A 21,094-nucleotide genomic window follows, 5' to 3' on the forward strand; every position below is an offset into this window, starting at 1 on the left:
CTTCCCTCGATGTAGTTTCAGTTAGGGAGTGTAAAAAAAAGAACTGAGAATCAATGGTACCATTTATCAGAAGGGAGTTTTAGACTAAAATTTAGTTCACTATAAAGTTGGAAGCTTCAAGATTAGTATTGGGGAATTAAACTATGCAAACTGTAAGCAATCTGATTTATTAAGAGACAAGCTGCTTTTTAAGGTCAGAAGCAGCCATTTTACCACGCTGCCAAGATTAACAGAGAACATTTTTTAATACTATCCTTTAGCAGAGTTCCCTGAGTAGGTTGCAAAAAGTTATGTGGTCATGTTGTAGAAGGTAAGGCAGAACAGGGGTGTCAGCAGGTAGTAGCATGAGAGTTGATAATTGCAACTGGCTTTTTTTAGGGGTTCCAAGCATAACAAAGCATAAATTCTACGTTTTTTTAAAGCTATATCAGTCTAATGAAGCAAAACTACTTTATCTAAAATTTTATTTCTCCATGCATCAAGGAACAGGTTTACAGTAAGATTCTTTTGTTTGAGGTTGGATGGGTACTACTTTTCTGCTAGTTTCTCCATGGAAAGGGGGTAGAAACTAGTCGTCTTGCTGGCCAATCAAAGCACCATTGCACACACCAACTAGGGTAATCCTTGGCCCCTTTTTGCTATTGCCACTTTTAGGATTTTCTGTGCAGTGGTGAAAGCTACACATTCTAACCAAAAAATGAAGTCTCATATTATCAAGAACTGAGTGGAAGAGAGACATGGTGGTTGCTATTAACTACAGTAGTGCTAAAGAACATATCAGACCTACCTAATCCAGCACCCTGTTCACACAGTGGCCAACCAAATGCTTGTGGGGAAAATGCAAGCAAGACCTGAGCACAAAAGCAGTCTCCTCTCCTGTGGTTTCCAGCCCTTGGTATTCAGAAATATAATGCCTCTGGACCTTGTGGTTATGAGTAAACAAGGGGGAGGGAAGCTTTTGTCAGCCCAAGAGCTGCATTCCTCTGGTAGTCACCTGAGAATCACATGGCAGAACTGGGTGAGGCTAGAGGCAACAGTAGGCAGAGCAATGGATGCAGTTCTCACCTTTGCACAGTAGGCTACATCTCAGCCATCAAAAAGACATTTCCACATGCAATCCAGGCAAGCAGCATTATCAAAGCTCAAAGACAATTTGCAGGCAGTAAGAGAACTCAAGGAGGGCACAGAACATAGCCAGTGAGAGGTGTTGTCTAGGAAAAGTCATATGGGCCAGAGACACGAGGCGTGGAAACTTCATTTGCTTTCTGTCTTCCATTTAAAGTAGGTGAGGAAGATGGTTCCTGACCATCAATTTGCATTGCTGAACAGTCACTAAGGTACAGCATGCTTTAGGGTTAGGCAAACACAAATATTTCCTTTGTGTATGTATCTGTGTTGTCTAAACACAGCTCTGGGTTATGCACAAACAGCAAATGGGAAAGTTCGTACCTCCCCCACCCACCCCAAGCTGAACAGCAGTTGGCAGACTGTCATCAGATGCTGTAACTAACACTATCCATTACAGATGCAGAAGTGGCTTAATAGAAACTTGCTGAGCTCAGATGGTCACATTAGAAACATAATACACAATTAAGAACGGCCATTAATTTATGTGTACAAATGCATGCACTGGAACAGAAGAGGGTGGCAATGATGAGACTGCTTCTAAAATGCAAGATCAGAAAGGGTTCTGTAGTGAAATGTATACAGCATTGCAGGATCACCAAATAAAATGTACAGGAAAATATTTCCAGCATGAGATCAGGGCAGCAAGGGTGAAATTAATCTCCACTAAACTGCTATCCTTGATCCAACTTTGAAGCATTGAAGAAATGACACAAAAATATGAAGTTGTGATATTTATAAATGCACTTGTAATGGAGAAGAACAAGCATCAGGCAGCGCTGCGAAGGACCCCCTAGATCCCTAGTAAAGTGTAAGCTTTGTAAGTAGATGGATCCAGATTCAATCTCTGGCCATACATACTGGAGAAAGAGCACCACTCCTCGTCTGCAGTGGCGTGTGATAGTCCTACTGTTAGATCAGCTTGAAAAAAGTTGGCCAACGTTTGGTGCAAGTAAGAAATGACACTTGCAACCCATTCCTTTTCATAGCACAACCTTTGGCATGTTAACTTTTAGGTCCCAGAAATCTGCCCAGTGCAGAGGATTGTTTTAGAAAATGAAGCAATGGCAAACCTGGAAGTGGTGTTTTTTAGGCCTTCTTCCTGAATAGTGGTAGACTGGGTAGTTGTTCACAGCCATTCAAGTATTTACAGGGTGCTTCCATTTCTCTTCAAGTAGCTAGTGTCACAGAACTCTTGCAATCTTAATTCATGATCCAGTGTGTTTTAGAATGGGTACTACTTGAAATATTCCATGATATGTTCTCCAATGCCAATGAAATACATTCCTTGGGCTATGCCAAAGAGAGGAGCTATAACCAGTGCACGGCATCCTGCCCCTTTCATGAAGGCAGCAGGGCCCTCATGAATCCAGACCTTCCTGGAGAGGAGAGAAACAGAGTGGGTTGGTAAAGTTATTGTTACTATGAATTAGAGGGTTTTTTTTTCTATTTAGGGTTCTCTGAGTACAAGGCAAGGTGGCAGAGATGAGTCTCCTGATTACTTACATAGCTTCCTCTCAAGGCAGGAAGTGAGAGCTGCCTTCCCAAATCAAGTAACAGCTGGGGAGGTGGAGGCAAAGGTGGTCAGGACCACAGCATGAGAGGAAAAAGAAACCAAGACTTCCATCCTGAAGTCATTGAACCCCAACTCACCTCACCTCCAACCACCACAGCCAAAGGTCAGGGATCTTGTGAGTTGCAGTCTAACAACATAAAGAACCAGAGAGTTCCTCATCTCTGACACCCCCCTGCTTTTTAAAGTTAAAAGCACCCAAGAGTAAGGTGTGTTTAACTTAATACGTCAGCAACAGCCACAGCAAGAATTGGGAACCGTCATATTTGTGTTCCGCTGCCCCTTGTGGTCAGTTACTCAAAGCTGCCGCCTTTGATTATTTATTTCCTTTGCTGGCTGCTCATTTTCAATGTCTTATTTAAATGCTGTTGCAAGGGGGAAAGCTAGCTTATACTCAGAAATACTATGTTTTTCCAGTATACAATTGGAAATCATGCATCAGCTTGCTCAGTTACCAGCTTTTTCCTCCTAAGAAAAATGAATGAAGCAGAAACTGGAAAACCACAAAGTAGTGTAGAGTGCTGCTGTTAAGGGTGCCAGCAACACTACTCCATTCCATCCTCTGTGGGGTTCCTCCAAGCCTGCTGCCATCTTTCTCTTGTGAGTGGATGGTGCCATTTCAGAAGGACCTGACAACTTACATCACAAAATGTACACTGCAGAACATTGTTAACATAGAGCAATGACCTGAGTACCAGTAAAACAAGAGTTTAGTTCTGCTTACCTGGCACAGTCAACGATCCCATTGTAGGTGTCCTCTCCCAGTCCTTTCTTGAGAGTTTGAATTCGGGTCTTTAGAACTAAAACAAGCAGTAACTGATTTAAACTTTGCAAAGTTGCATGCTTTACAGACTTTTTAGTGCAAGGATACTTAACTGCAAGATTAGGGTTTTTATTTATTTGTTCATTTCATTCCTGGCATGAATACATGCTCCTGGTACTGGTCATAAATGCAGTGTTGTTATCCCACATCAGTTCTTCATCAATCATCATTCATCACCATAATATTAAACACACGGTGCCTCACTAAAGCATTTCACATACATAAGTTCTTAGGCTATTCAGTGGTGTGAATTGAGGGTTTCTAGCATATAAGCTTATCATTAATTTTTCAGTTTTTATGTTTGTATTTTCATGGCAATCTTATCATAAATAGATATATCAAAATAAATCTCTCCTTTCTCCAATGAGTTCATGGCTCTCCACTAGCAGTTGGTTAGATGAAGGGGCTGTGCCTGGTCCCAGTATCACCACTGAGCTTTCTATCCAAGCAGCAATTTAAACCCAGGTTCAACACTCCTATCGGATGTAGTCTGTTCACTGCATTAATATTGTTTCTCTAGTAAGGTTCACTTAATCGTTATGCTGCCCCAGCTAATCTGTTGGTCGGCACTGTTCCAGACAAGGCTCGCTCATCAATGGTTATAAGAAATAGCTCCCTCAATTTTCCTGGAATAAATAGTCTGCCTGATACAGTAAGTACTCTTAGTTGCTAACAGCCAGTTCATGTGGTTGGGTAAGAAAAAGCTTCTATATACTCATGTGCGAAGTGCAGGTTATTTTGCAGAGCATGTAAAACATTATGGACAATGCAACTTAGAAAGCAGCCTTATAAGGAGCTTAATTAATCTTGGGTCTGCGTTGGCAAGGTCTTAATAGTTCATTTGAAGCACTACTGCGGCCTCTTGGGAGGGAATAAAATTCATAAAAACACACACACACACACGTAAGCAAAAGTCACTGCTTTTTGATAGTCGCACCATCTAATACCTACCATCCAATGGGGTCACGGCCACTGCAGCCACAGATCCTGCAATACAGCCAGAGATGAATGAATGGAAGAAAGAGGCTTTTTCATCAAGATTCGCCTGCCCCAGCTTGTTGATGTTGGCAAAAAGTGGGAAATATATAATAGAAAAGGGTACATCCCTGTTGAGAGTAGAAGTGAGACATTTTAGGTAAACAATACAATCAGCTAATCTCTTGTTGAAGCTGTTTTTCTTAGCCAATTTTCACCTTCCCCTTCCACAGCTCAACTGTTCCCCCCATTTGGACTGCCATACTTTCTACCCTTGCAGTTGTTACAGGCTTTTATGTTTTCACACAAGTGTACTTTCCCCACAGTTGCAATGTATCATGGAATTTTAAAACTTTAGGTTTGTGCTTACGTTTAGCTTTGATCCCAGCACCACCCTGAAGAAACCCACCCTTGTGCAACTGAGAGCAAAGTCCCTATGTCCAGAGAACAGTCTGAAGATGTGACACATTCCAGCAGCTAAAACTATTTTATTTATTATCCCTACTTTTATAAAAAAATATATATCAAGGCAGCTTACAACATAAAATGCAGTATTATTTATCTCTAAATATCTGTAAAACATAATTAAAAGCATCGATAAAACATTAGTTGATACTGTTCGGTTAATATGAGAAAATCGTATTTTGAGCACAAGTTGATGAGGACTTTGTGAATTAACACAAAATGTTGAACCTGGCCCACTAGCAAATTGGCAACCAGTGTCTCTCAGCAGTAGAGTAACATGTTGCAAGTAATCTGCCTCTGTGAGCAGTCTGGCTGCTGCATCCTGCACTAGATGAAGCTTCCAAAGCGGAAGCATCCTGACCTTTTATAGGCTGCTTGAGTGGGAGACCACCTGTGAATATAAAGTACTTTGAGGTCTTTGGTTAGTATATGGGTTAGCAACCCTTAGTTTCTTATACCCCACAATGAGGAAAAGAGGGCTGTAGACTCAATATAGATAATAACAATTGCTTTGGATCCAGATTTCCATGCACAATATGAAGCTCCCACTAATTCTCTCCTACCCCTGGTTAGCTTTAAATGCTCAGGCAGCCATGCAAACAACCAATAGGGACTTACATGTGGAGCTCATGAGTATGGAGCTCATGAGTATGGAGTTCCTGGATCCAAGTGATGGTTTAAAAGCAAAAGACCCTCCTTTAGAATGGGAAGTCAAGCCTTCTAGGACATGAAGGGCATTTATAGAAATTGAAGCATTCTTCTCTGCCTCTCCAGGTGCAGACCAACACTGAGAAGATATCTCCTTGTTCTGGGACCAGCACATCTCAGCCTGCCTTAGGTAGCCTGAATGCTAAATTCCCTTTCTCAAGACCTCTAGACTAAAGCAGCTTGCCATCCTATAATGAACAGGACGGAACAGTTCACTCTCTTCTAACCTGAGCAAGGTGGCTCCCAGCCCTTTATACAGGCCTGCAACTCCCTGGGTGCACAGGAGATCTCTGGCAATCATGAAAGCAGAGGGGCGTTTAGAGGCTGCTGTGGACCCGGCTGTGTAAGGCTGTCCTGGTGGTGAATGGGAGGTGGCAGCAGCTGGTCCATCCTGCCCCAAGGCCTTCTGCTGATGAGCAGCTAAAAGAAAACAAGCAATAAAACTCCTAACTTTCCATTGTCACTCCATGGGTTCCTTTCATTGCAGTCTCAGGAACATCATAGCACCCCATCTCCAGCAACAATTACCCCAATCCCAATATATTCTGGTACTACTACAGTGGGGGAGGACACCTCCAGTTTAGGGGCAATTTTGGCCCACTATGAGGTTCAAGTTGGTCCGTGAAGCCATTTCCCACAAACCATGGCTACCCGTCCATTAGCTTACATAACTGGCCAATGTCGGCAGATGAGTGGGATTCAATTCTGCCGGGGAATGTGCTGGTGAAACAGACCCTTGCAGCCAGCAGGATTGAACCCTTTGATCACCAGCTGGTGAGTGGAGGGTTCAATCCTGGTCAGTCTGGCTGTGCATCTCTGTTCCCCTAGTAGGAACAGGTGTTTGCAGCAAGAGCGTGGTGTGGAGCTGTTTGAAAGCTCTTTTACAAATAGTTCCACAATGCTCTTTAAATGTATGAAAACCATAGATTTAAAGAGCCGTGCAGAGCTATCTGCAAAAGGGCATTTAAACTGCCCCACTCTGCACTTTGAAGTGCCAACAATTAGAGTTTCAAACATAGCAGCAACAGGAGATAAGGGGAGATTAGGACCTAGCTCACTGGACAGAAAAGGTTCTCCACACCTATACTCTAAGTAACTCAGATATTAATTTGCTTATTTGCCCAGTAAAAGCACATTTTGGCAAGTAATCACTATTAGGCAACAGCAAAATATGGACAGAAGTATAACAGAGATAAGTAATGGGATTTAGGGGCTGTGTCTGAGAAATAGAGATAGTTGGAGTTCATTTAATTCAAGACTTTGCTTTCACCATCATTCCACACACGCCCCCCTAAAAAGGGGGGTGGAATGGGAACTTACCTAGCCGCCCAGCATCCTGGAGCTGGATTTTCAACATTTCCATTGGAGATGTGACCACTACCTGGCAAGTCCCAGCTCCACAGCCAGCAAGCATCTCTCTCACCAATGACAATTCTTTTCTGTCAAAAGAAGCATAGATGCAAAATAAATGCACTTCCACAACTATAGGCTTGCCAAACTATCATGAGAGTGGCTATTTCTGTGCCTTCCATAGAGTGAAGCTTTTCACAGCCTGGAGATCAACAGGGATCCACACTTCCACTCCCATGGTTAGCCCCAGCTTTCCTGTCTAGCTTGGAGATGGAGAGAGAGAAAAAGACTCAGCTGTGCAATGTGCAAAAAGGGGACAAAAAGGGGAAAGATACCCATTTATGCTCCAGCTCCTATCAAGAGATAAAGGTTGAGCTGGTCCTTTTGATGGTGGGCGGCTGAAGTGCCTTGGCTTCCTGCCATCAGAATGGTGAGTCCTTGGGTGGAATTTAGTGTTGCACTGTAATAATCATTCCCACAGCACAAGCATTTTTGCTTGCCAGACAGAACAATCTTCTCCCACACTGTTCTAAGGGTTTCCCCAATCCTCCAGAGCAGATTTGGGTGACGCTTGAGTGGGTGAACTCCCATTGTGCTAGCAGAACTCTTTACGATAGTTTCTACTAGCACACCAGGTTAGTTGAATCCAGCCCCTAAAGTTTCACTGCAGGCCATTTTACAGAGGAACTCGGAGCACCTTGGGTGATTCATACTAAGACAAGACTCTGCTCCCCTCCCACAAGTCAGGGACAAAGGTTGCATTCTTATATATGTTTGGATGGGAGTAAGCCCTATTGAATACAGTGAAGCTCTCCTCTGTGTAAACATGCATAGGGTTGTTCTGGAGAAGAAGAAGAAGAAGAAGAAGAGTTTGGATTTGATATCCCGCCTTTCACTCCCTTTAAGGAGTCTCAAAGCGGCTAACATTCTCCTTTCCCTTCCTCCCCCACAACAAGCACTCTGTGAGGTGAGTGGGGCTGAGAGACTTCAAAGAAGTGTGACTGGCCCAAGGTCACCCAGCAGCTGCACGTGGAGGAGCGGAGACGCGAACCCGGTTTCCCAGATTACAAGACTACCGCTCTTAACCACTACACCACACTGGCTCTCCACCACACTGGAATTGCAAGGACCTAGTGGTTAAAAGTTTTGGCCTGGCTACCAAGGCTAGATGAAATTAGTGGACCTGTGGAGATGAGCATTGTCTGCCAAAAGAAGTCACTGTTAAAGGTGCAAGAGGAGAAGCTCTATGAGACACACACACAAAATTATAACATCTTCCTCAAAGATCTTAGGATTCATGTGTAAATGTCTCCTCCTCTCTGTACAGGTACATAAGCCTCTTGGCTCACCTGAGACATGAGCTGCCTATAGTTCGTAGCCTGCAAGTACAGACTACACTAAGGAACACTGGCAGGAGTCAGGTAGCGGCTCTCCACTTTGAACAGTGAAAGTGGCTATTTTAGTTCAAGCCTGCTGTGCCTCTGTTAGTGGGAATTTCAGGAGTGAATACTGTCAGAGGAACACCGAGGGAGGACTACAGATTCATCACACACACACACACACACACACACACACGTTCCTCTACACTGCCACTGTGACCTAAAGTCAGGACATTGGTAGGAGGCTTACAAATTGACTGTGGTGTGATATACTAGAGGGTGGGGGAATGGGGCCACTATCAGGATTTGATTATGTTAGGCTGACTGTTATTATTCTCATACTATTTATTTTCACATGCTCCTCGGATGGTGTTTAGCTTTAAAAAAAAATCTATAATTTATTCATGATGAGATTCTGGTGTTTCATTGTATCCTTTGAACTGTTTTATAGGACTTTTTGGTTTTGAAGAGCATCCCACAAATGGCAAAATGACAATAAAGAAAGATAGATGAATAGATCAATAAATAATAAAAACAAAGAAACTGGAATTATTGAATGCTTTTTACCCCATACCCATCTTGGGAGAGTAACTGTCGGAAGAAATCATTGGCTGCCAACTTGATTGCTTTTTCAGGAGTGACAAGAGTCAGGTTTACAGCAGCCCCTGTGAGAAGATGGGAGAGGCAATAAGGCACCCAGTTTTATGGTACATTAATACATTACTCCTCCGGTAATATGTACTAAACACACTCCTGGAAGTTTCTGGAAGGTAGCAAATTAAAATATTAATGATATCCCAATTAAAATATTAAACTGGATGAAACACTAGCACTAGAAATATTTCCCCAATTTAACATGGAGTGCCAAATGTCAGAAAAAGTTGCTTATAAAGTCTTGCAGTTTCCAGAAGACGCTCCTTGCTCTCTGGACTTGGTGCATGAAAAATGAACTCCAGAGGGCACTGTTGGTCAATTTTAAAGACTGTGATGGGACAACAGGAAAATGGTAGTCTCTTAGCTAGTTAAACAAAAGTAACTGTGAAATACGAATTAATTTGTTACAGGATGCTCAGACAGCCATTTTAGTGCCCTAATAGCCTCCTGTGAGGCATAGCAGGAAATCTGGGTTTCTCAAAAAAGCACCCCCGAACTTTCCAAAAGTTCCTTTTTGATCCCTCACTGGCCACCTGAAATTGTGCAGTCCAAGAAGGACTGTACCACCACAGGCGCCGGTTTGCCCCCAAGACTGGAGGGGCTGGCACACATGTGACATCATACACGTGCCAGACATCACGTGACCTCACACACATCTTCCAATGCCGTGCAGACTGGACCGGCGCGGCCTAGCGGAAGGCTGAACCGGTCCCCACAGTGTTGGGAGGCGCTGTGGGGACCAGCATGGCCTGGTGCAAGGCCTAGCAGAAGGCTGCACTGGCCTGTGTGGTGTTGGGAGACACTGAGGGAACCGCCCTGGTCTGCACAGCATCTCTCAATACTGTGGGGACTGGTGCGGCCTAGCAGAAGGCTATCCATTTTTACACACACAGAGAGACATTTGCAGTTCCTTGAAGTACAAAAAATATGCATTATGAAAATCCTCCCACATTTTATTAAAATATGCTCTCTCTTTTATTAGGTTTTATAAACAAGAATACATACAAGTATACCAAGTTTTCTCATGTCATTTGTATATCACAAAAATAGCATAAACGTGGAAAAATATCTACAACATAAGTTTCATTATTAGTGGTCAACGTACAGGTTCTTGGTTCATTAATTGGTTTAAACTTAAAAAGAAAGAAAGAAAGAAAGAAAGAAAGAAAGAAAGAAAGAAAGAGGGGGAGGGAGGAATGGTGAGTGGGTTGCGGTCGGGTGGTTATGCTTCTATTCTTCTCCTTGGGGGGGTGTCAGCGTTACTTTTATGGGTGCTCTTACTATTCATATTAAGTAGTGGGTTGACAAAGCAGACGACACAGAGATTTCTCCAAGTGGTTCTTTATAGTAAGCTGGAACTGAACTGAACTGAACAGCAAACAGCTCAGCCAGCCTGCTTTTATAGGCAGCCGGCTGTCAACATTGTAAAACAACAACAACCCAGAGTTTCCCGCCTAAAGTAACTGACGTGGACCTGAGTGAAAACTACCGGTATATACACGATACTCCTGGTGGCCAGGTTGAGTACTTCAATACATAACAATTCACTTGTCATATTTCCTTGGTGGTGAGAGAGGTTGAGGGTGGCTTAGAGTGTGGTTGGGTCATCTTTGGTTGGTTGTAGTGAGTGTTGTTTTTGTGCGTGAGTGGGGTATGAGTGTGTATTTTTTTATCAGGTTAGCCAGATTGATTCATATGGTGGTGGATTCTTGTTGTCTTGTTGGGCTGTGTATGTGATAAAGGGGAACCAAAGAGGGGGGAAGGTGTCTTCCTCTATATGTCCCCATGTCAGTTTCAGTTTATTGGTTAGTTTTTCTAATAAGGCTGTTCCCATACTATTTGAGACCATTGGTCCATGCTTACTCCTGACAGGTCTCTCCAGTGTCTGGCTATGTTGTTAAATATGCTCTTTTGATACCAATATTTAAAATTTTATTTCAAACATCCCCCCCGATTATCTCTATTGTTCAACTGAGATAATCTAAACAACAGCAAAAGCATTTTGCCCATTGCGCTTTGCTATTGCAGTTCAGACAAAAAGGATGACCTTTCCATTTTTATAAGCATTACCTCGATACATGCCAAAGAATCCCTCTGATTTAATTGTCTTCACCAAACAATCCCTCCTAGAATAAGAGAGGAATAGAGAGAAAAAAGAGTTAGCAACATGTATTTCAAGATTGCGACTGACTTTTGTGACTCTGACCAGTTCCCCCAACTGTTCAGAAGGTGCTTACTTGGGGCACAGCGTTCTCAGCTATAGCACCAAAACTATGGAACTCCCAAATACATTTGCTCTCCCCAATCTCTGCTGGTCTTTGGGCAACAAGAAAAGGTGGTGGTGTTTTTCAGGACACTTTCTGAATTTAATTTGTGGTTGATATATCCCTGCTGCTTGGTTGGTTGTGACTTTTGCATTTTATATTTGCAAGAATTTTTTAGCTACTTTTCAGAATGTAAATTAAAAAAACCCAGAATACATATGTTTGAGTGAGTCCCAGCACCTCTTTTTCTAGAAAAATAGTACTTGTCATAGCCATCTGGGCTGCATCAATAGGAGTATAGCATCTAGATCAAGGGAAGTAATAGTGCCACTGTATTCTGCTCTGGTTAGACCTCACCTGGAGTACTGTGTCCAGTTCTGGGCACCACAGTTCAAGAAGGACACTGACAAACTGGAATGTGTCCAGAGGAGGGCAACCAAAATGGTCAAAGGCCTGGAAACGATGCCTTATGAGGAACGGCTAAGGGAGCTGGGCATGTTTAGCCTGGAGAAGAGGAGGTTAAGGGGTGATATGATAGCCATGTTCAAATATATAAAAGGATGTCACATAGAGGAGGGAGAAATGTTGTTTTCTGCTTCTCCAGAGAAGCGGACACGGAGCAATGGATCCAAACTACAAGAAAGAAGATTCCACCTAAACATTAGGAAGAACTTCCTGACAGTAAGAGCTGTTCGACAGTGGAATTTGCTGCCAAGGAGTGTGGTGGAGTCTCCTTCTTTGGAGGTCTTTAAGCAGAGGCTTGACAACCATATGTCAGGAGTGCTCTGATGGTGTTTCCTGCTTGGCAGGGGGTTGGACTCGATGGCCCTTGTGGTCTCTTCCAACTCTTTGATTCTACGATTCTATGATTCTATCCATTGCAACGGGTCTACTCTGAGAATTAGGAGTATGGGTAGAATAATGAGTAGAAAAGAGAGAACTTGGAAGGAGTTCAACCCTTCCCAACTTCTTTGTTTGTTTGTTTGTTAGACTTATATCCCACCTTTTTCTTCTAAGAGCTGAAGGTGGCATACACGATTATCCCCCTTCTCATTTAATCCCCACAAGAACCCTGTGAGGTAGATTAGACTGAGAGGCAGTGAGGTTTGAAAGAAACATAATTCAAACCAGATTGGACTCTAATACCCAGCTTAGAGCCTAATACCCCATGCCACACCACACATATCACACTAAACAAAGCCTTACAACACATACATTCCGGTGTAGATGGCTTGTCCTTGCTGGTTCTGGAGACGGGTTTTGGCCAAATCAATGGGGAAAACACAAGTCACCCCCACAAGTCCTGCTATACCTCCATTGATTAACTTAGCTGGAAGGCTGTAAAGTATAAGATAAGTTACAATGGTATTCCTTGGTACAGGGATTCTAGCAGATTATTATTATTATTATTATTATTATTATTATTATTATTAGTCACCACCACACTTATACCCACCCTTTTCTCCAAGGAGCTCAAGGCAGCAGACATACGGTACATGCATGCCCTGATAGCTTTCCACCACAGTTATACAGCCCTTGGGTCCAAAAGGTTTCCCACCCCTGCTTTAAAGCAATTCCATGAGCTGTGATAGGAGCCTCCATGACCTTCACCTTTGTTATCTTCTCTTGTGCTCATCCTGGCACTCACATTCAGTTGCAATGCACATAGGGGCTTGCTTTTTTTTAAAAGAACTTTGCTGGATCTAGTTCATCTACTGCAGGATGAACAGCAGCTGAGTTGATGTGTGCAGGAAGCCAACAAAGAAGGCATGAAGACAACAGTCTATCCATTCAGCTTCTCTCTCTCTCTCACCCACCCTCTAGTCATTAGTTTTTAGAAGCAAACTTCTTCTGAACACGAAGGCTCCATTTAGCTACAAGCCATTCATAGACATAGCATTAATTTTTCTAAGCTTCTTTAAAAAGCCCCTAAACTAACACATATCACTGCATCTTATGGCAGCAGATTCTGTAAGCAAATTATGCCTTATGCCTTGTGTGAAGAAGTTTTTTCCTATCTGTCTTGAATCAGCTTCCCTTCAACTTTCACTTTAAGTACAGTAGTACAGACGCTTCAGGTTACAGACTCCGCTAACCCAGAAACAGTACCTCGGGTTAAGAACTTTGCTTCAGGATGAGAACAGAAATTGTGCAGCTGCGGTGCAGCGGCAGGCCCCATTATCTAAAGTGGTGCTTCAGGTTAAGAACAGTTTCAGGTTAACATCAGACCTCCAGAACAAATTAAGTTCTTAACCTTAGGTACCACTGTACTAGTAATGTGGACTAGTAGAGTCACTGTTTCTGCACCATGATTTCTGTTCATGCCCATAATCACAAGGAAACATTTTTCTCAGGACCAGAAGCATCAGGGCATCAAAATCATGCATAATGTAGAGAAAGTTTTCTTTCTTTCTTTCTTTCTTTCTTTCTTTCTTTCTTTCTTTCTTTCATCTCCTTATCTCATAATACACTAGAACCCATGATCATCCAATGAAGCTGAATGGTAGACTATTCAGGGAAGACAAGAGGAAGGGCTTCCTCACACAGCAGCATAATTAAACTCTGGAATTCACTACCACAATATAAGGTGATGGGCACCAACTCAGACAACTTTAGAGGAGGATTAGACAATTGCAGGGAGGACAAGGTCACCAATGGCTACTATTCACAATGACTGTATACAGCCTCCAGGATCTACCAGTCACTGGGAAACAACAGCAGGGGAGGGCTATTGTCCTGATGTACTGCCTATGGGCTTCCCCTTGGCATCTAGCTGACTAGTGTAAGCTAGATTGGTCTTTGATCTGATTCAGCAAGGCTCTTCTTATGTTCCTAGTCAACACTGAAAGCACCAGGCTCACAGGGTAGATGACATCCACAAGCAGCAAGCTTAGAGATGGCTCTGAGCTATTTTACAACTTGAACAACACTGAGCCAGGTTATTCAGCCTTTCAGGCAGAATTAAAACTGGCAAAAAATGTCTGAAAAATAGAGGACATTAACTATCCTCTGCTTCATCCTGTTGCCTGTCTACCAGTTCCCACAGATAAGCTAAGCATCATTTATATCACTGGAGCATAGAATTCCCCACTTTCAAAAGGCAAGGAGCAAAAAGGACAGGGCTGACCTAATCTTCTTCTTGTCCCTCATTGTTCCTTGGGGATGTTGTTTCTTGGTGATGGCAGCAGCTGCTTGTGCTGCTGACACAGGAAAATTCTTTCAAATATGGAGGCGCATTCCTCTTTGTCTTTGTTCTGCTGGGGAAGAGAACACCATTAGTGCTTCTTGACATGCTGCTTGCCAGGGGTATATTACAGGTAACAAATGACAGTGTCAGTTCTAAAACATAGAGGCAATTTATCACTTAATCAGCTCCTGGAGAATAGTGAAGTCAGATGAATAGCTTCCCAGAGGCCACCAAACACAAAAACAGGGTTTTTTGTCTCAAATGCAACCCAACCTGGGCACTTTTAAGCCACTATTTTGTAAAAGAAGTGCCAAGGAAATGCTTACCATTTTGGACCCAGAGAGGCCAAAGAATCTCCAGAGGAGGAGAGAAGGGGATGTGGGCACATGCCTCACCAAGGGGGATGAGACAAGGGTTAGAGAACATTAACCAGACATTGCCCCCTGAAGTCTATAATACTGATCACGGAATTTGGTTTGGAAATGATGACTAAAATCACTAGGAGATGCATAGAACTGTGACATAATTCTATTAATCTCTGAAGTGGGAAATTAGTGGGTACTGAAGGTACCAAAAAGTGAGGTTCTGGAGTTCCATGAAAGATTGCCCAGAAGTGTGCTGTGAGTGGGGAGTTGGCTTGGATGGACAAATAGGAACTACTGCTGATCTCATTCTTTGAGATCAGCAATAAAGAGATCAATGTTGCATCTCTGTGAAATTTAGAAGACTAGCTGCTGAATCTGGGTCTTTTTCTGGCAGTGAGATGAGAGTAGGTAGGACAATCTTGTTGGTTTTACTTCACCTGAAGGCGGCAGCAAAAGACTTCTGAAATCCTGGAGGATGACAACAACAGGGAAGCATGAAAGGCATGGCATGTTCAAACAATTTCCATGTTTTTGAAGGGGTTGGGAGTGTCTTGATGTTGCCTTAGCGCCCATCATTGAACAAAAGACTGTGTGTATTCATGGTCATCATTATGCTGTTTGTGTGTTATATAATTTACTTGCCCAGCCATGCCAAAAGAAGTCAAGCAACAATTTTGCAAGGCCAATGAGTCACACATAAACAATTAGTCATGTATAACCAGCTAGAATTATTTAATAATATTGTTGCTACAAAATATCTTTCTGGTTCGGTTTATTATCAAAATACTACTAGTGACTTTTGCAGTTAGTCATCATTCACATGCATGCACTAAATTTATTTTCTCACATTTATATCCCTTACTGTATTTCTTCCAAGGTGGTGCACATTTGGTTTTCAGGCTGACACCCATCCACTTACTTACTCTCAGCAAGGTAGTGACCTCATGTGCCTTCAGACCTAACCCTGGGGCATATTTGCATGAGTTATACCACAAGTGCCAAAAGCAGCATCTGAAATGTTGTAGCAGTTTGCACAGATAGTGTCATTCCAGCATTCCACTCTAGAACAGGGGCTAAAAACTCTCATATAAGCTAGCTAGGGTAAAGGTAAAGGGACCCCTGACCGTTAGGTCCAGTCACAGACGACTCTGGGGTTGCGGTGCTCATCTCGCTTTACTGGCCAAGGGAGCCGGCGTACAGCTTCCGGGTCATGTGGCCAGTATGGCTAAGCCACTTCTGGCGAACCAGAGCAGCACATGGAAATGCTGTTTACCTTCCCGCTGGAGCGGTACCTATTTATCTACTTGCACTTTGTGTTTTCGAACTGCTAGGTTGGCAGGAACAGGGTAGAATATCATTTTTAAAAGAAAAGAAAAAGAAGAAACATATAGACCTTCCCTTCTTGCTGCTCTGATGTGCATTTAATGAAAGGAACAGTTGTACCCACAGGAACAATGGAAGGTGTGGCATAGTATAATCTTAGAATCATAGAATTGTAAAGTTGGAAGCGACCCTAAGCATCATCTAGTATCCAATCCCCTGCAATGCAGGAATATGTAGCTGTCCCGTTTGAACCCGCAACCTTGGTGTTATCAGCACTGTGCTCTAACCAACTGAGCTATCAGGAAGCTCACAAACAACATTACACATTTGAACCTTTGTCTCTAAATTACTGTGTGTGAGGCATGTAGGTCCCTGACAGTATAAGAACATCTTTGTAAGAAATAGCTAAAGAGAACAAAATAATTTCTGTCCTTCATCTATAACTATTAGGAATCTGAAAGAAGTTCCTCCTCAGGACTTCCTAAAGAAAAGCATGCATTGTAGACTGTCTCTGAAATATGAAGTTTTAGAATATATCCCTGTGAGTGAAACACATGCAAATTCAGAAGTCAGGAAAAATGGGAAGCTAGCTTACCTTCCTTATTTGCAAGCACCCGGTTCCCTCCCTTCCTTCCTTCTCTCTTTCAGTTTTTAGCCTCTGACTCACATCTGGATTCCTCCAACAAGCAAACCCTATCCAATGTTTAAGGGGTGGTTCACAAATTCCCAGTGATTTTGTGTAAATACACTGTAAGTGGGAGACGAAAAAACACACACATCTCTGTGCCAGTTACTCATCAAGCCTCTCCTTTTTTGGGCCTGGCAAAGGAAGTGCCCCAAGCCCTACCCAGGAGAACAAACACACCTTTAAAATGTGCTTTTAACCTTAAAACCGGTTTTTAGACAAACACTGTTTGCATTTCAGCCTGCTTAGGCAAGTGCTGTTTCCACAAGTGCCCATGTAATTTCACTGGTTGTTAACAGCAACACTTTCTTTGCTGTTAACTGGGGAAGTGAGGTATAATGGCAATGCAGTGTTGCTGTTGACCCCTGACATCAGTCAATTAAAGTGTAACCTCAACTATGAACTCACTACATGGCCATAGGGCAAGACAGTGTTTCCCAAAGCTCTGTTCTCTATTTTCATTGTAAGAATGACAACCCTGTGTCCTACGCTTCAGGAGGATTACTAAAACAACGTGCAAAAAGTTTAATTCCTGCCAGGGACAGCATTGCCCGCTGCTGTGGTGGCAGCGATGGCTGCAGCACACTCCTTGGAGGCCGGATTGGCTGCCTTCCTGGCAGCCCCCCATGCCACCTCCACAATGGCCTCTTGGGAAAGAAGAGGCACTGCTGGTCTCCTCACACCCGTAGGGAAGAAATGGCAGCAGCTGCCCTCTGGGGTCTACTGGGCTCTGCACCCCCCACCCCACCCCATGGTGTCTGATTCCTACTTAAACCATCAGGCAAGGTTAATTTGATTCCCACCCACCCCTTGTTCTCAGTGTAGATCCTCACTCACCCCTTCTTCCCCAACCAAGAGTGGTGGTGTCATTTTGTGGTTCGCCTCAGGTGCCAAAATGTCTTCAGCCGGCCCAAATTCCTGCAGCAAGTTTTTCTTTGTGTGGAATAGCTAGGCCAAAATGCATTGAGCTTCAGGGATCCCGCTTATCCAAGGGTGTATTCTTAACAACCAAAAAATATACACAAGTTCTATAAGGATAACCATGTTTGTTTCTACAGACTAAATACTAGCAAATCTACTGTCATGAAAGCTCGTGTGGTAAAACATTTAGTCACAGGATTCTTTGTGGTTTAGATGTCCTATTAATACTTAAGGGCATATATATTTTAACTACTGTATTTCCTTCCAGCTTTTATGTAGATTCAGGGCCAAACTAGGCCAGAAATTAAATACTTTGAATCAGTATCTACATTGGGAGGAAATTCCCTATTGCTGCCAGTAGGGGATTTCCTACAAACCCAGATACTGGTTAAATCCCCCTCCACACCTGTTGTGTAGAAATTTTGTTTTCGTTTTTCCCTGTGTAAATTTTTAACAATATGTGAGTCTCTAGTGTCAAATGTCAACATGCCACATTGGGATTTAAGTGGAAAACAATAATTAAAGCAAGCATCATGTCCCTTAAAATCCAGGACATTTCAGTCAAATTCCTAGGCAAACACGGGAGATTTGCTCCCTTTTCTTTCGCTGACACCCCACCACCCCACCCCCACTTCTGAAACACACTTTTCAGACACATTTCACTTCAGTTCATTCCTTCAGGAAACTCTAGGCCATCAATCCTGATGTTACCACAGGGAAATGTGTTTCTTGTGCAGTTTATGTCTCTGAGACATTTGCTCGAGGGCCATTGGTGTGTAGAGAAACAAGATATGCATTAATTTCCTCAATAATTTTACCTGGGGCAAAATGGACACTAATATGTTGCCTTCTGCTGTTCTAAGTTTTGTTCTTCCTTCTGCACTGGTAGAGAAACAAAAAAACGAAGCAATACCTACCTCAGCAAGCTGGTGCTTTATGTTCAGCCATGTCCCAGTACATTCTGTTAGCCATCAGCCTTGCAAGACTCCAGATTATTTCTGGAATCCATTAATGTCTGTTGTTGCCAAACTTCTTAGATATCAGCAAACTAGGGGCCCTTCAGGCATAAATGACCTTTAGGCAACATCATCTGTTCCCTGCCTCAGTAGTAACCATGGCAACTGAGATATGTAGAGGACAGGCAGCAGCCATGGCTATGAGGCTCTCCAGCAGTCTGTAGACTGGGGGTGGGGCCTGTTGGTCGGTGCAGATCCCTCCCTTTACCAAATGGTCAAATAGGAATGTTCCACTTATGTCTATCTGCACAGTGCTCTGATCCCAGTGCCACCCCTTGCTTTCAATAGTGGGCCTGAAATTGCAGGGTCAAAGAGGCTGTAATTGTGGAACAGCCTAGCTTGTACATTACATTCTTTACCATGTAATTGTAGAGTTGGAAGGTAGACTGGGGGTCAACTAGTCCAAGCCCTGGCAATGCAGCAGTATGCTATGGTTAGGTTGGTAGGAAAAGAGTGTGTAAAACCAAGACTCTTCTCTGCTGTCACTGAATTACTTTTTATTATATATGGGAAATATGTGACTAGGCCTTGAGCAATGCAGGTACAGCTCAGCTAAGTTCTCTTAATGTGATCCTGCAAAGGATTGAGTGCGAAGTTTGAAATGCTCCAAGCAAAAACTGCCTTCCTGATATTTTGCCTTTTCTGACCTTGTAAATTGTGTTGTCAGTGCTTAATCCCACTGGTACACCCCCATGGATATTGAAGGAGGAATTAATATGTTTCAGTTTCAGGCAACATGTGAAATGTTCCCATCTCAGTTTTAGCATTAGGCACAGAAAGCTAAACCCTGATATTTAAATTAATTTAGGTCCATGAACAACTATTATTTTCTCCACAAATTGTTAAGATTTCAAGTGCATAGGGCAAGGGAATCCCCAGGCTTCCACTTGTGAATCCACCAAAGTTCCTAGTCTCTCAAGTACACATACATCTTCTCACCAATGGTTGGTCTGAGGTCTCTTCAGGGGCTGATGATGCTGAATCAGAGATGAGTGATGCTTGTTGGTGTGACCTGAAACCATGCAGCTGCCTTAATCACTCCTTTAACAGGTCTGAAAGAGTGACCCCTTTGTAGAGGAGGGGCAGAGATGACAGCTCATTTTAGGCTACCTGGCTGTCAGAACCAGTGCCTGATTTAAGCACATGACAAAACCTTCTGTTATCACACAACCTGGAAAGCAGATTTTGTATAAAAAAACTTTAAAGGCATTCTTTATTGGATGCACAGATACAGGGAAAGGCCAGATGTTGTCACGAGATCAATTTCCAGGCAGGGAGCAATTGGAACAGCAAAGTCTGAGTGAGGATGTCTATGAAATCTCTGGAAGCTCTTACTGCCCACATATGGAGAAATTCCAAAAGGGAGCCTGTATTAATATGTTCAAGTGGGACTGCTGCACTGGAGACACAGCGGGTCATTTGGAAAGGCTTCAGTTGCAAAATCTCACTTCTGGAAAATGACCCTGCTTGTTTCCCATGCCTTGAAGCCTGACATCAACTAAATAAAAGCGATTGATCTGATCTTCCAGCACTCCAGGCACAGAAGTACTGGTACACTGACAAAAAGAGTTATGAACTTTTTACAATCCCTAAGCACCCATAACTTGTTATGGAAAACAAAACGTTGGCAGAGAACATGTGGTTGCTGGCTAGGCTGGTGAAGGGGGAGCAGAGGTTACTCCACCCAACAGGAAAGGAGGCACTTCTGCAGGCAACTATGTGCAAAACCAGAAAACCACCCTCTACATTGGTTTATGTATTCTTAAAGAATGGTGCTGGGACTCCCCTGACCTTGAAGTCTCTCCCCCCCCCCCCAATAATTTTAGACATAGGGATGTTAGTTACGCTTTTTTCAGTGATGAGAAAAGTGTGCTCTGCTCATTTTCAACGGCTTTTATATATCCATTGCATACTTTCAGTATGCCGTATGCTTACTGATTCGTACATTAAATGACATTATTGACCTCAGCCATGCCTATTTTTTATTGAAAAACCCATTTTGCTTTCTCTTACCCCTGCAAACTAGAATTAATCTAAAAACCTAAAAGCTGTCATTATTTATTTCATGGCGGAGGGGGGAGCTGAGACTAGTGACATGTCTGCATTGCATCGCAGCTGAAATGTGAGATCCTATGTGCTGAAGCATAGATCTTGATGCAACGCTTGCTTGAAGGACACCAAATCTGACAAAAGAACATATACACACTCATCCTACATTTTATTGTTCTGAATTCCCCCGCGTAGCTCAGTTGGCTCAGTTCCTTGGCCCAGTTGCTTTAGT

The 21,094-nt window shown here is 43.0% G+C and overlaps 1 protein-coding gene across 4 annotated transcripts; it reads right to left on the minus strand.

Moving 5' to 3' along the window:
- Positions 1-447: 447 nt before the first annotated feature.
- On the minus strand, positions 448-18,977 carry SLC25A18 (solute carrier family 25 member 18). Of its 4 annotated transcripts, none has more exons than XM_080971652.1 (12): positions 18,715-18,975; positions 17,714-17,876; positions 16,787-16,939; positions 14,444-14,570; positions 12,532-12,654; positions 11,123-11,178; positions 8,973-9,063; positions 6,990-7,108; positions 5,897-6,089; positions 4,473-4,627; positions 3,423-3,498; positions 448-2,504 (listed from the first exon to the last, which is right to left on the minus strand). In XM_080971652.1, the coding sequence occupies exons 4-12, from the start codon at positions 14,464-14,466 to the stop codon at positions 2,363-2,365; spliced, it is 978 nt and encodes a 325-aa protein (XP_080827778.1). In that variant the 5' UTR covers positions 14,467-14,570; positions 16,787-16,939; positions 17,714-17,876; positions 18,715-18,975; the 3' UTR covers positions 448-2,362. The 4 variants fall into 4 exon arrangements, with proteins under 4 accessions (XP_080827778.1, XP_080827779.1, XP_080827780.1 ...); XM_080971653.1 differs by having other exon boundaries at positions 14,444-14,573; XM_080971654.1 differs by lacking the exon at positions 12,532-12,654 and having other exon boundaries at positions 18,715-18,977.
- Between the last annotated feature and the right edge of the window lie 2,117 nt (positions 18,978-21,094).

Source organism: Podarcis pityusensis (genome assembly GCF_964106645.2).
Source record: "Podarcis pityusensis genome assembly, chromosome: 10".
NCBI classification, from domain to species: domain Eukaryota; kingdom Metazoa; phylum Chordata; class Lepidosauria; order Squamata; family Lacertidae; genus Podarcis; species Podarcis pityusensis.

Excerpts from the sequence above, each read along its gene's own strand:
- SLC25A18 (XM_080971652.1), bottom strand. The coding sequence starts at position 14,466 with ATGAGGGACAAGAAGAAGATTAG. Across the intron at positions 7,109-8,972 it reads CAGTTACTCTCCCAAGATGG|AAAAGAATTGTCATTGGTGA; the intron begins GTATGGGGTAAA and ends TTCTTTTGACAG. Across the intron at positions 3,499-4,472 it reads GGCCGTGACCCCATTGGATG|TTCTAAAGACCCGAATTCAA; the intron begins GTAGGTATTAGA and ends TGCTTGTTTTAG.